General features: G+C 46.3%; 1 protein-coding gene across 2 annotated transcripts; it reads left to right on the top strand.

Annotated features, from left to right (window-relative positions):
• Positions 1-374: 374 nt before the first annotated feature.
• On the top strand, positions 375-6,250 carry LOC122542117 (probable G-protein coupled receptor 146). Of its 2 annotated transcripts, XM_043679505.1 has the most exons (3): positions 375-506; positions 644-798; positions 4,988-6,250. In XM_043679505.1, exon 3 carries the CDS (start codon positions 5,116-5,118, stop codon positions 6,172-6,174), a length of 1,059 nt encoding a protein of 352 aa, XP_043535440.1. In that variant the 5' UTR covers positions 375-506; positions 644-798; positions 4,988-5,115; the 3' UTR covers positions 6,175-6,250. The 2 variants fall into 2 exon arrangements, with proteins under 2 accessions (XP_043535440.1, XP_043535439.1); XM_043679504.1 differs by lacking the exon at positions 375-506 and having other exon boundaries at positions 524-798.
• The last annotated feature ends 8,947 nt before the right edge of the window (positions 6,251-15,197 follow it).

Raw genomic sequence — 15,197 nt, 5'->3', positions numbered from 1 at the left:
TGCAAACTCCACACAGTCACTCAAAGTTGGGAATCGAACCCAGGTCCCTGGAGCTGTGAGGCAGCAATGTTAACCACTGAGCCACCGTATTGTACCAGTAAATCATCTACACCTGCCCCCCCCCCCCCCCCCCCCCCCCACACCCATTCCCCCATCCACGGCCATCCCATCCATCAGTTTGGTTACGTCGCATCTCTTATGTTCAAACCCTGACCAGGAAAGTGTTAATTGTTGATGGCAATGTTGTAATCTCCTGATCTGGTGTTTGTTTTCACAGTACTAGATGTGTAACTGCCAAAAAAAACAGGAAAAGGTGACACTAGTTGCAGTGATGATGAGATATCTTCCCTGTAGAATGCAGAGGCCTCGGGAGAACTGTGTATCTGATTTCCAGCCGCAGTACTTGCTGTACATTCCAGGGGCTTGTGCATCACCAGCTCCACCCCCTCCACCCCCCACCGGGTTTGTGTGCTCAGGATTTCAGACACACGGTTATTTAAACTGTGGTGAGCAATGTGTGTGATTTAAATTGTGGCAACGGGTTGCCATCGTTGTGAGATTAACCGAGTATGGGGGAAATGCTATTTGAATCTTATTGAAAAGAGATGCTTGGCACTAAATTGTTTCGTCTTGCACTTATTAGGACAAACACATCAAGGCGGAATTTCAAATGAGGACAACAATTTATTCAACAGCATGAAAGGGTGCTGATTAGTTGACAAATTGGGAGTAATTAGCTGACGCGTTGCCACGACGAATGAGTTCCCAAGCTCCTGGTTGTTTCCAACAAGAGACAAGGTAAAAATATATTCTTTTTGTTTGCAGAGAATGGGTGAACACGTGTCAGTTCCAACAATGAGCCATTGGTTGTCAGTGTAGCTATGAGCACACCTGGGATTATTCAGCAAGTGCTTGCAATGCGTGGAAACAGCTAACAATAGAATTGATGTGAAATGATATTTGACTGACAGTAAAGACACATTGAATTTGCTCATAATCTGGTCACTTTTTCATTGGCCACAGGAAGGCAGGCTATGGCAATGATGGGGATGTTGGATAGACCATTGGTGGAGAGGGGGGAGATGGTGCGTTGGGAGGTCGTGTGATGAATCCACCAGGAATGCAGAGCTGACAATCCAAAAGGATTCAAAACAGAAATTGCTGGAAAAGCTCAGCACCTCTGGTGGAGAGAAACCAAAGTTAATGTTTCGGGTCCGGTGACCCTTCCTCAGAACGGAGGAATGGAGGGCTCTGAGGAAGGGTCACCAGACCGGAAACGTTAGCTCGGATTTCTCTCCACAGATGTTGCCAGACCTGCTGAGCTTTTCCAGCAACTTCTGTTTTTACTTCTGATTTAAGCATCCACAGCTCTTTCAGTCTTTAAATCTGTTGATGGCAATGTTGTAGGGAGAGATTAAGTGTCCACAATAACTGAGGGGCCACTCTGCCTTTACAAATCATGTGATATAAGACGTTGGGAATTAATGATGGCTAACTTGTTGCCAATTTCAAAACACAGTAAGATTAAACTCTATAAGCTTCATTCTGTCTACATGTCCTGAACAACCACAACCTGCCTTTCACAGAGTTTACCCCATTAAAAATCCAGCATTCTGTGTTCAACATTGAGCATTGCATCCCAGGAGGGAGTTACTGGAGGACTGGATGGGGGTGTGGGTCACCAGACCAATACAAATGAGGTTCAAAGAGATTCACTAGAATAATGCCAGAGGTGAGGGGCTTGTCTTATGAGGAAGGATTGAACAGTAAAAGTCTATACTGTCTGCAGTTCAGAAGAATGAGATGATCTAATGAAGTTACCAGGTAGTTCTTTTATACCGCGATGGCTGTGTTCTTGTGAAACTCTGCATTATAGAAAAATCACACTTTAGAAATAGCGCTTAGAGTGTTGGCGATGTAATCGTGTTACAGCCAATACATGTTTTACAAGGTTACGCTTTAGAAACAGTGGCCCCATTTCAGCAATCGCATTACAGCGAATTTGCATTGACAAAACAGAACAACCTGTCAAATCAGATGCGAAAGGGGGCTAACAAAACAGATGTAGAGAGAATGATTTCCTTGTGTGGGGCAATCTGGAACGGAAAGTCACAGTTTCAGGATAAGAGGTGACAGATTCAAAACAGAGATCAGGAGGAATGGCTTCTCTCAAAGGGTACGGTGGATCAGTGAATTTAAGGAGCAGACAGATTTTTAATTGGTAATAGAGTCATACAGCACAGAAACAGACCTTTCAGTCCACCAGACATCCCGATCTAACCTAGTCCCAACTGCCAGCACTTGGCCCATATCCCTCTAAACCCTTCCCATTCATAGACCCATCCAGATGCTTTTTAAATGTTGTAATTGTACCAGCCTCCACCACTTCCTCTGGCAGCTCATTCCAAACATATTAAAGGGTTATGGAGAGTGGGCAGACTGGAGTTGAGACTAAGATGAGATCAGCCGTGATCGTATTGAATGGGGGAGCAGGCTCGAGGGGCTGAATGGCCTCCTCCTGCTCCTAGTTCTCATTAAACGGTTAAATGCTGAGAGTAGGTCACAAGAACATACTGTAACTGTATGATAATCAGGGGTGATCTGATTAAAATGTTTGAACAATTCAGGGGAATAGCTTAAATGAATTTATTCAATACTCACTCCCTCCATCACCGACGCTCAGTAGCAGCAGTGTGTACTATCTACAAGATGCACTGCAGAAATTCACCAAAGATCTTCAGGCAGCACCTTCCAAACCCACGATTACTTCCATCTAGAAGGACAAGGGGACACCACCCCCTACAATTTCCCCTCCAAGACACTCACCATCCTGACTTGGAAAGACATGGAGTCGCATGTAAGCCACACCAACAGGTCATCCATCTGTGTCTGTAGGTTATTGGCTCAGTGACTTTATCACCAGATGCCCGCCTCACAGCACCTCAGTCAGCTGCTATGACTCCTGAGATGTTTAGAACTCCTTCCCTGAAACATGTTATTCTACACTCACCATCCTGACTTGGAAATGTATCGCTGTTCCTTCAGTGTCGCTGGGTCAAAATCCTGGAACTCCCCCCAAGGGCTTTGTGGGTCTGCCCAGAGCACATGGACTGCAGCGGTTCAAGAAGGCAGCTCACCCCCACCTTCTCAAGGGGCAACTAGGGACAGGCAATAAACGCTGGTCCAGCTCGTGACAGCCAAATCCCATGACTAGATAACAAAAAAAGTAAATAAATGAGGAAATGAAGAATAGAAGGCTGGTTTGATGAAGGAAAAATGCTCACATGGAGCATAACAAACTTTGGTGAATTCCTGAAGAGCTGCCACCGAGCATCGGTGGAGGATGGAGTGGATATTGAATAAATTCATTTAAGCTATTCCCTTGAATTGTTTCAACACTTTAATCAGAACTTTATTAAGCTGGAGAAGGTTTGGAACATATTTATCAGGATGTTGGTGGGAACAAAGGGTTTGAGTTATAAAGAGAGGCTGGAGAGGCTGGGACTTTTTTCACTGGAGCGTAGGAGGCTGAGGGGTGACCCTACAGAGGTTTATAAAATCATGAGGGCCTTAGCTAAGGTAAATAGGTAAGGTCTTATCACTAGGGTGGGAGAAGTTCTAAACTAGGGGGCATATTTGGAAGGTGAGAGCAGAAAGATTTAGTAAGGACACGAGGGGAAACCTTTTTACCCAGAGAGGGGCTGGCAGGTGGAATGAGCGGTCAGAGGAAGTGGTGGAATGCAGGTGGAATGCAGGTCCAGTTACAAAGACATTTGGACAGGTACATGAACTGGAAAGGTTCACAGAGATATGGGCCAAACACAGGCAAATGGGACTAGTTTAATTTGGGAACATGGTCGGCACGGATTAGTTGGACCGAAGGGTCTATTTCCATGCTTTATAACTCAATAAACACCAGCAAGGACAAATAGGGCTGAATGGCTTGTTTCTATGTAGTCAATACTTTTTTTTTAGTTAAAGCTCCAGCTTAGGTTGTCAGACAAGGTCTTGGGAGTTTGCGGGGGGTGTCTATACAGGTGAGCAGCCTGGAGGGAGAAGGAATCAATCAGGACTCGTATCTATGAGACCCCTCTGAGGAGCAGTCATAGAGACATGGAGATGTACAACATGGAAACAGACCCTTCGGTCCAACTCGTCCATACCGACCAGATATCTCAACCCAATCTAGTCTCATTTGCCAGCACTTGGCCCATATCCCTCCAAACCCTTCCTATTCATATACCCATCCAGATGCCTTTAAAAGGTAGCAATTGTACCAGCCTCCACGACTTCCTCCGGCAACTCATTCCATACGCACACCACCCTCTGCGTGAAAAAGTTGCCCCTTAAGTCCCTTTTGAATTTTTCCCCTCTCACCTTTAACCTATGCCCTCTAGTTTTGGATTCCCCCACCCTGGGAAAATGACCTTGACTATTCACCCTATCCACGCCCCTCATAATTTTATAAACCTCTATAAGGTCACCCCTCAGCCTCCGACGCTCCAGGGAAAACAGCCCCAGCCTGTTCAGTCTCTCCCTATAGCTCAAATCCTCCAACCCTGGCAACATCCTTGTAAATCTTTTCTGAACCCTTTCAAGTTTCACAACATTTTTCCGATAGGAAGGAGACCAGAATTGCACACAATATTCCAATAGTGGCATAACCAATGTCCTATACAACCACAACATGACCTCCCAACTCTTGTACTCAATGCTCTGGCCAACAAAGGAAATCATACCAAACACCTTCTTCACTATCCTATCTACCTGCAACTCCACTTTCAAGGAGCTATGAACCTGCATTCCACGGTCTCTTTGTTCAGCAACACTCCCTAGGACCTTACCATTAAGTGGATAAGTCCTGCTCTGATTTGCCTTTCCAAAATGCAGCACCTCACGTTTATCTAAATTCTTTGGTAATGAGAGGGCAACATCTTAATGATCATCAAATTACAGTTGTAATTTGTTTATAAAATCTTATTTACAGAAATTGAGAGAAAGATGGCAGCTCTCCTCACATCCATCAACAATACAGACATTTCCTTGTGAAGGGATAAACCTTGCTTTGCTCACCGTCCCAGGCTCTGTTGGTCTCCAGGCTACAACTTCATTGCAATGTGGAGTTGTATCCAAGGCAACTTTGGGCTGAACAGTACGTTTTGTCAAGATGACCCCTGCCAGAGGGTGGGCCTGGTCCTATCCATTGCCTCGACAGCCTACCTCGTCGTTGGCTTCCCCCTGGGCCTTATCCTCAATGGCTTGGTTCTCGTTGTCAATCTACGTCACAAGTTGTCCATCCTCATGCCCGATGTCTACTTCACCAATATGGCACTGGCGGGATTCATCCTGAACCTGGTGGCTTTTCTGCAGCTCCTGGGACCTGATCACCTCCTGTGGCCGGTGTGGACCTTCGGCTGGGAGCTGTGCATAGCCTCCTTTATCCTGTTCAACACGGCGGCTCTGGTTAGCACCTACTCCGTCACATTGCTGAGCCTGGACTGCTCCATCGAGCTGGTGCTGCCGCACACCTACATGTCGAGCGCGTACAACACCAGGCACATCTGCAGCTTCGTGTGGGGTGGGGCTGCTCTGGCCAGCTTCTCCTCCCTCCTGTTCTACGTCTGCAGCAAGATCTCTGAGGAGCTCGACGACTGCTCGCAGCTGCGGACCAAGGAGCTGGGCGACGCCATTATGGTCTTCACTGGCCTGTTGGCCCCCACCGTTGGTGTGAGTTACGCCCTCTGGCTAATCCTCTGCCCCCGTAAGGGAGGTCCCTATCGGCTTGCCGAATCCTCGTGGCTTGACCCTTGCATCCGGGGACTTCTCCTGGCCACTGTCTCGGCGCACTTTGCCCTCTGGTTGCCGTACTACCAGACCCTCCTGGTCAGCCCTGCCCATTTTGTCACCAGAAGTGAGGGCGATCGCCATTTTCCCAAGCTGCTTCACTTTCTGAGAGGGGCCAGTGAGCTGCTAGCCTACCTCAGCTCCTGCGCGCTGCCCGTCATCTACAAACACCTGCAGAAGAGCTTCGACTCCCGGCTGAGGCTGGTGATCCAAGGCCTGCTTTGTGGGCATCTGGGCCGCCATTGCGAGGGGCAGCAGCAGCAGCAACACGTTGCCACAGTCTCAAGGGCAGATCTGGCCCCAGAGCACATCAGCATCTCTGCCCGGTAACTGGCATAGAATTAAGCCCAAAAGGACCTAAGGGGCAACTTTTTCACACAGAGGGTGGTGCGTGTATACAATGAGTTGCCAAGAAATGGTGGAGGCTGGTACAGTTACAGCAGTTAAAAGGCATCTGGATGGTTATATGGATAGGAAAGGGTTAGAGGGATATGGGCCAAGTGCTGGCAAATGGGACTAGATTGGTTTGGGATATCTGGTCGGCATGGATGAATTGGACTGAAGGGTCTGTTTCCGTATTGTACATCTCTATGGCTCTGATTCCTCAGTCTATGCCAACAGTCAGACACTGTTGAACAGGATCGAGTCTAACTTTGCCCATACACATTGTCTATGATCAAACCCATCGGCTGCAAAAAGACATGCATTTACATAGCACCTTTCATGAGCTCAGGACGCCATGAAGCCAATACATATTGAAGTAAAGGAGCAAATTACTGCAGCTGCCCAAATCTGTACAGAAACAAAAAAATCACAGTGGCTCAGGCAACATCTGTGGAGAGAGAGCAAGCTAACATTTCCAGTCTCGATGACACTGTAGCAAAGCTGCTGCCCAGTACTATAGTTATTGATGTTTCTGCAAGAAACCGTGGTGAATATGGTGTACACAAGCAGCAAATTCTGTTTGATGAGTTTTGGGTGGCACTGGATGAGGAGTGGACATTACCTTGTGCACTGGAGAGCTCCATCAAACCTCTCTCAAAAAATGCCATCTTCTTTCTTTTGCTCCTGAACAGGTTGGTGTCATTTTGGGACAGGAGGTGGCAAATTTAGCAACTTGAGCCTAAATCCATTATTCGTTTAGATTATGTCAGCAGTCACATGACACCAGGTTAAAGTCCAACAGGTTTATTTGGAATCACAAGCTTTCATAGCACTGCTCTTTCCTTCATCAGGTAAACCAGTTCCGAAAGCTTGTGATTTCAGATAAACCTGTTGGACTATAATCTGGTGTCGTGTGACTTCTGACTTTGTCCAGCTCAGTCCAACACCGGCACCTCCACATTACGATTAGATTCCAGCTGATCTGCTTCCCACACCATTCACCCACCTCGATTCCACACCACCCAATACCATCAAAATCTATCAAGCTCATCCACTTTCCAGTTAATGCCCAGCTCCCCTGGAATAGTGCTCCAGTCTCCACTCCTCTTGGATGAGCTTTCACCACCTTCCCCCCCACACCACCCCACCCCTGCCAAACGCCAGTCTGGCCTTCATTTAAGATTACCCCACCTTGTTCTGGCTCCCCATCTGAAGAAACAGTCCATTCACTTACTTTTATAATCATTTTAAACACCATGTTGAAATTGTTCTTTACGTTTCTAGGCTGAAGAGCACACTAGTCTGGTCTTGTACCTTGTCATAGAGTCATAGAGATGTACAGCATGGAAACAGACCCTTCGGCCAACCAGATATCCCAACCCAATCTAGTCCCACCTGCCAGCACCCGGCCTATATCCGTCTAAACCCTTCCTATTCATATACCCATCCAGATGCCTTTTAAATGTTCTAATTGTACCAGCCTCCACCACTTTTTCTGGCAGCTCATTCCATACACGTACCACCCACTGTGTGAAAAAGTTGCCCCTTAGGTCCCTCTAATATCATTCCACTCTCACCCTAAACCTATGCCCTCTAGTTCTGGACTCCCCCACCCCAGGGAAAAGACTTTGTCTATTTGCCCTATCATGCCCCTCATGATTTTATAAACCTTTATAAGGTCACCCCTCAGCCTCCGACGCTCCAGGGAAAACAGCCCCAGCCTGTTCAACCTCTCCCTGTAGCTCAAACCCTCCAACCCTGGCAACATCCTTGTAACTCTTTTCTGAACCCTTTCAAGTTTCACAACATCTTTCTGATAGGAAGGAGACCAGAATTGCACGTGATATTGATTTACTCATAATTTTGCTACTGAACTACAGCACTTCCTACATTGGTGCTTTAGTTCATAGTACTGTACAACAGCACAGTGCAGAAGGATGGCCATTCAGCCCATCAAGCGTGGGTTAGAATTTCAAAGAGAAATCCAGTTAGTCTTACTCCTCCACTCTTCCCTCATTCACTCAATTTCTTCTCCTTCATGAATATGCCCAGTTGAGCTTTGAAAGCTCCTCATGAGTTGGGATCCATCTCTGGTGTAATGACTTACATTCATTGCTGCTCAAGAGGAACTGGGAACACAGTAATATTGCCACTGGGCTAGGAACCGTGAGGCCTAGACTAACACTCTGGGGTATACAATTCCACAAAATATAATCTGGATTAGGCCACTCTGCCCCTCAATCCTACTCCACCATCTACTAAAATCATGGCTGATCTGATTGGAACCTCAAATCTACATTCCCGCCTCTGATAACCTTTCACCCCCTTTGCTTAATCTATCCATCTCTGCCTTAAAACCGGTCAAGAACTCTGCTTCCATCTTTCAGAAGGAGCTCCAAAGACTCATGAGCAAAGGGTGACCCAGTGGTTAGCACTGCTGCCTCACAGCACCAGGGACCCGGGTTTGATTCCAGCCTCAGGCGACTGTCTGTGTGGAGTTAACATCTTGTCTGCGTGGGTTTCCCCCAGGTGTTTCAGTTTCCCCTTGCAGTCCAAAGATGTGCAGGTTAGGTGGATTGGCCATGGGAAGCGCAGGAGTAGGGGAGTGGGATCTCCTGCAGAGGGTCAGTTTGGACTTGATGGGCTGAATGGCTTGCATCCACACTGTAGGGATTTTAAATGGGTGACCCCTGATTTTTAAGAAATGACCCTTTGACTCTCTCACAAGAAGGAACATTCTCTCCACACCTACCCTGTCAAGACCCTTCAGAATCTTACATATTTCAATCAAGACACCTCTTAACTGTTCTAAACGCCAATGGATACAGCCCTAACTCGGTCAATGTTTACTCTGTTCTGAAGAAGTCATTGGACTCGAGTCACAAACTCTGTTTCTCTCTGCTTTTGTTGAGTTTCTCCATCACTTTCTGGATGTTTTTGTTTCAACTTTTAGTCCCACTCACTTATCATGGGTGAGAAACAGAAACGGGCTAGTGAGCTAGGTGATCAGCCACGATCATGATGAAACATGATCGAGGGACTGAATGGCCTGCTCCCATTGTCTATGTTTCATTCCAGACACAGTCAGTTCTGATATAATGCGATAGTTCCCTTCCCCTGCAATCCCGTGTTATAAGAAAATCGCATAATAGCAGCACCATTTAAACCATTTGCACTGGAATTGCCTTACAGCCAATATTGGTAAGGAAAGCTCCTGTCTTACAAATAACACAAAATTCTAAACTCTTCAATCACGTTATAGCCAATTCGCGTTATGGCAGAACCAACTGTACTAATCTGGCAAAGCTTCTCTGAACTGTTTCCAATGCACTTACATCATTCCTTCAATAAAGTGATCAATATTGTGAACAATACTCCGAATACTCTCTCACATAGGTGACATAGCTCTGCCTAGCTGTCGGATGGGTCTCACAATTCAGACAGTAGGTTATTATCCAGCCGTTACAGCCAACATTCCTGCTTTAGCTAACACTAGTAATACAGATGACATGCTTGCTTGAGGGACACTGGTTGCAAAGTAATTTACAATGTACGGAGCACGCTTTAAAAATGCAAAGTTTTTATTTGAACCAGGACAGGATGTAGAGAGGGCTCCAGATTATATCGAAGCAGTGTGACGATTCTGCAACTTTAACAAGGTTACATTGTCCTTGGCTTTTTTTCAAGAGGGGTTGTAAAAGACAGAGGTTCCGATTTGCCTGGAATAGCTAACAGATACTGCCTAAAGCAACAATCAGAAAAAGTTTTTAGGTTTTGTTTTTGGAAGCACTTGTACAATGACAGGGGAGTGACCACTTCTTCCAGTTCAGGGACTGTCTAGTTTGGTTTAGGTTTTAGCTGGTGACCCAGAGAAGCTGCTGGGATGAGAAGAGGTGCCATGCTTTAGCCAATGATCCCTGGCAGATTCTCACTGCTACCTCTCTCTCTCTGGAAAGAACCTGTGTTTGAATTTACCTTTTCTCCAAGGGGGCTCTCTCGGGGACGTTGCAGGAAATCAGAATGGCTCTGTGTTAAGTCGCAGGGGATATCGTCTCAGTCAGGTTTTGAAATTGTTGCTCTTACTCCTGTTTTGTTTGTGTTTCCTTCAGTGGTACGTAATTAAATTCTGTTTCACTTGAAGCCAAGTGGTTTGACCAACTGTATCACGCCTGGGAGATCCACCTTCCATCTGCCTGAACCAACTAGAAAAGTTAGGGTCTGGAAATGTTTTGAGGAGGTCTGGCATGGTCCACAACAGAAGGAATGATGATTCCTGCAATGGGATCCCTGGCCCATAAGGAGAGATTGAGTAGAATTGAGTCAAGGGGTTATTAGTTAGTTACAGGTAGCACAGTGGCTCAGTGGTTAGCACTGTTGCCTCACAGTACCAGGGACCCAGATTCAATTCCCACATCGGGTGACTGTGTGGAGTTTGCACATTCTCCCTGTGTCTGTGTGGGTTTCCTCCCACAGTCCAAAGATGTGCGGGTCAGGGTGGATTGGCCATGCCAACTTGCCCATAGCATTCAGCGATGTGGAGGTTAGGTGCATTAGTCAGAGGTAAATATAGGATAATAGGGTAGAGGAATGGGTCTGGGTGGGTTACTACTCTTCAGAGGGTCAGTGTGGACTTGTTGGGCCGAAGGGCCTGTTTCCATGCTGTTGGGATTCTATGAAGGAGTTTAATAGACTGAGAGGATGAAATATAAAACAGTACAAAGGCTCAATGGGTGGTTACTGGGAGGCTAGTGCTCTTGCCTGCAGCACCAGAACTAGACAATGACCTTTCACAAGCTGCAAACCTCTGGCATGTCATACTGCTGGGAAACGCGGTGGACATTCTGCGCACAGCAAGATCTCATGTGACAATGACTGGGTCATCTTTTTCGGTGACGTTGTTTGAGAGGTAAATATTGGCTTGGACAACCTAAATAATGCTTCATATGCCCGTGAGTGTGCCTCGATTTGAAGTCCCATCCAACTCTGACAGTGCAGCACTCCCTGTGTGCAGTGCTGGAGTTAAGACCCATGTGTGAGATGTGAGTTGGGTCACATGAAGGACAACAGGAAACGAGAGAAAAACGACTCGAATTCATACCTGCCCTTCACTCCTGTTTGATGAATCAAAATCCTAACTGTTGCTTACCACTGAGCACGTAACACATAACTATCGAGATTCTTGAAGAACCACACAAAAATGTTTTAAGACTGTATGATCTATCATTGGTTTGCAATGCTCCTTCTGTTAACGATTTTCTCAAGAGAAAATCTATCGCTTGATGCAGTGTATCAATAAACATATATTTCACATTCTCTGATGTATCTTCACTTGGTTGAAATGTGCAGATGTGTTGAGGATTGTTAATGTTCAACAATGTCAACAACTTACTTTTATGTCAAAGGGAATGGAGTATAGAAGTAAGGAGGTTTTACTAAAACTGGACAAGAGCAGTGGAGAGTGTGCTGCTGGAAAAGCACAGTAGGTCAGGTAGCATCCGAGGAACAGGAGAAAGGGCTTTTGCCTGAAACGTCGATTCTCCTGCTCTTCGGATGCTGCCTGACCTGTGCTTTTCCAGCACCACAAACTCAACTCTAATATCCAGCACCTGCAGTCCTCACTTTCACCCACACAAGGCAGTGGTTAGGGCACAGCTGGAATACTGTGAACAGTTCTGGTCCCTCCAGCCAGGATAGACGGCCAGTGGAGGTAGTCCACAGGAGGTTTGCTATGCTGATGCCCGGGTATAGTGGCACTGCCTCATGAATGGTTTGGGTCAATACTCGTTGGAGTTCACAAGACTGAGAGGAGACCTTTTATTGAACTATATAAGGTTCTTAGATGACTTCACTGGGGGAGGTGGGGGAGGCAGAGAGATTGCTTCCCATTGTGGGACAGTCTAGGACCAGAGCGCATCACCTCAGAATAAGGGGTCACACATTTATGACTGAGATAGAGTCATAAAGACCATTTGGTCCAACCCGTCCATGCCGACCAGATAATCTACTTCCATTTGCCAACATTTGGCCCATATCCCTCTAAACCCTTCCTATTCATATACCCATCCAATTGGCTTTAAAATGTTGTAATTGTACCAGTCTCCATCATTTCCTCTGTCAGCTCATTCCATACACACACCACCCTCTGCGTGAAAACATTGCCCCTTCGATCCCTTTCTCAGCTTAAACCTTTGCCCTCTAGTTTTGGACTCCCCCACCCTGGGGAAAAGAACTTGACTCCCTATCCATGCCCCTCATAATTTTATAAACCTCTATAAGGACAGCCCTCAGCCTCCGATGCTCCAGAGAAAACAGCCCCAGCCTGTTCAGCCTCTCCCTATATCGCAACTCCTCCAACCCTGACAACATCCTTGTAAATCTTTTCTGAACCCATTCAAGTTTCACGACATCCTTCTTATAGCAGGGAGACCAGAACGGTTGCAGTATTCCAAAAGTTGCCTAACCAATGTCTTGTACAACTGCAACATGACCTCCCAACTTCTAAACTCAATGCAATGACCAAGAAAGGCAAGTATATCAAACACCTTCTTCACTATCCTATCTACCTGTGATTCCTCTTTCAAGGAACTCTGAACCTGCACTCCAAGGTCTTTTTGTTCAGCAACACTCTCCAGGACTTCACCATTAATTGCATAAGTCCTGCCTGACTTGGCTTTCCAAAATGCAGCACCTCACAGTTATCTAAACTCCATCTGCCTCTCCAAAGGTCATTGACCCATCTGTGATTCCACTTTCAAGGAACTCTGAACCTGCACTCCAAGGTCTTTTTGTTCAGCAACACTCTCCAGGACCTCACCATTAATTGCATAAGTCCTGCCTGACTTGGCTTTCCAAAATGCAGCACCTCACAGTTATCTAAACTCCATCTGCCTCTCCAAAGCTCATTGACCCATCTGATCAAGTTCCCATCGTACTCTGAGGTAAATGTCTTCATTGTCCACTATACCTGAGGAGGAATCTCTTCTCTCAGAGGGGAGTGAATCTGTGGAATTCGTTACTGCAGAGGCTGAGTCATTGAGCATATCTAAGGCTGAGAAAGAAACATTTTTTTTAGTACTTATTTTTTTCCCCAGCACCCATGGTGTGTGTGTGTGCAGGTGTGAGACACAAAGTGCACGAATCTTTATTCAATTTCCACCACCAGGAAGAAAGGAAAACTCCCGAGTGGCCAGTGACAAACACTGCCCTTCACATCAAAGGGCAGTGCTGTGTGATCAAAACAGTGAAGGGGAGGGTAGGGACTAAATCAAAATAGAGTTGGAGGGAGAAATGATGCACTCCACTCCCTGCGGCGCCCACCTCTCCCTGAACAACTCCAGGGTATTGGTCGACACCGCGTGCTCCTTCAGGTCCGACCCCCTCCACGGCCCGCTGCCTCGACCTGTTGATGGCCAGTTTAGCCAGGCCCAGGAGCAGACCCAAGAAACATTTTATTTTTTTACTTTTTTCTTTTCTTTTTCTACCTAAGTGCGGTAGTGCTTATTTTTTCCCCAGCACCCATGGTGTGTGTGCAGGTGTGAGATTTATTTTTCTCGACCTGTTGATGGCCAGTTTGGCCAGGCCCAGGAGCAGACCCAAGAAACATTTTTTTTCTTTAAATGAGACTTTAGATTAGATTAGATTACTTACAGTGTGGAAACAGGCCCTTCGGCCCAACAAGCCCACACCGACCCGCCGAAGGGCCTGTTTCCACACTGTAAGTAATCTAATCTAATCTAAATCTATCCCTTCACCTAACACTATGGGCAATTTAGCATGGCCAATTCACCTAACCTGCACATCTTTGGACTGTGGGAGGAAACCGGAGCACCCGGAGGAAACCCACGCAGGCACGGGGAGAACATACAAACTCCACACAGTCAGTCGCCTGAGGCGGGAATTGAACCCAGGTCTCTGGTGCTGTGAGGCAGCAGTGCTAACCACTGTGCCACCCTCCAAGGAACATTTTAATCAGCAAGGGAATCAACGGTCATTGGCTAAAGGCAGGAAAGTGGAGTTGAGGATTATCAGATTGGCCACAACCTCATTGAATGGTGGCGCAGATGCAATGGGCTTACTTCTGCTCCAATGTCTTAAAGTCTTATGCTTGATGAGTTTTGAAAAGATTTGTAGCTCAGGTTGAGGCTTTGGATGTAGGTTTGCTCGCTGAGCTGGAAGGTTCATTTTCAAACATTTTGTCACCCTACCAGATAACATCTTCAGTGGGCCCCCGGGCGAAGCACTGCTATTGATGCTTGCTTTCTATTTACATGTTTGGGTTTCTTTGGGTTGGTGATGTCATTTCCTGTTCTTTTTCTCAGGGATGGTAGTAGACTCCATCTACCATCCCCTGAGAAAAAGAACAGGAAATGACATCACCACAAGAAATGACATCACTAACCCAAAAGAAACCCAAACATATAAATAGAAAGCAAGAATCATCAGCAATGCTTCACCCAGAGGCCCACTCAAAATGTTACTTAGTAGGGTGACGAAACATCAGGAAATGAACCTTCCACTCAGCAAGCAAACCTTCATCTTATGCTTGAGTTCCTGTGTATTTCTACAGGATTCAGCAACCATTTCATAAGGAGACTATTGTAGGCCATCCAATCAATCCCACTTCACTTGGTTCTTTCTCTGCAGCCTTTCTCTTTCTAGTTTTTATTCCATTTTCTTTTGAAAGTTACGATTGAATGTGCTTCCACCGTCCTTTCATAGAACATAGAAGAATATAGCGCAGTACAGGCCCTTCGGCCCTCGATGTTGCGCCGATCCAAGCCCACCTAACCTACACTAGCCTACTATCCTCCATATGCCTATTCAATGCCCACTTAAATGCCCATAATGAGGGAGAGTCCACCACTGCTACTGGCAGGGCATTCCATGAACTCACGACTCGCTGAGTAAAGAACCTACCCCTAACATCTGTCCTATACCTAACCCCCCTTAATTTAAAGCTTTGCCCCCTT

This window comes from Chiloscyllium plagiosum, chromosome 39, assembly GCF_004010195.1.
Source record: "Chiloscyllium plagiosum isolate BGI_BamShark_2017 chromosome 39, ASM401019v2, whole genome shotgun sequence".
Taxonomy (NCBI): Eukaryota; Metazoa; Chordata; class Chondrichthyes; order Orectolobiformes; family Hemiscylliidae; genus Chiloscyllium; species Chiloscyllium plagiosum.
The sequence above is the reverse complement of the archived record's forward strand: the minus strand, read 5'-3'. Positions and strand labels throughout refer to the sequence as shown.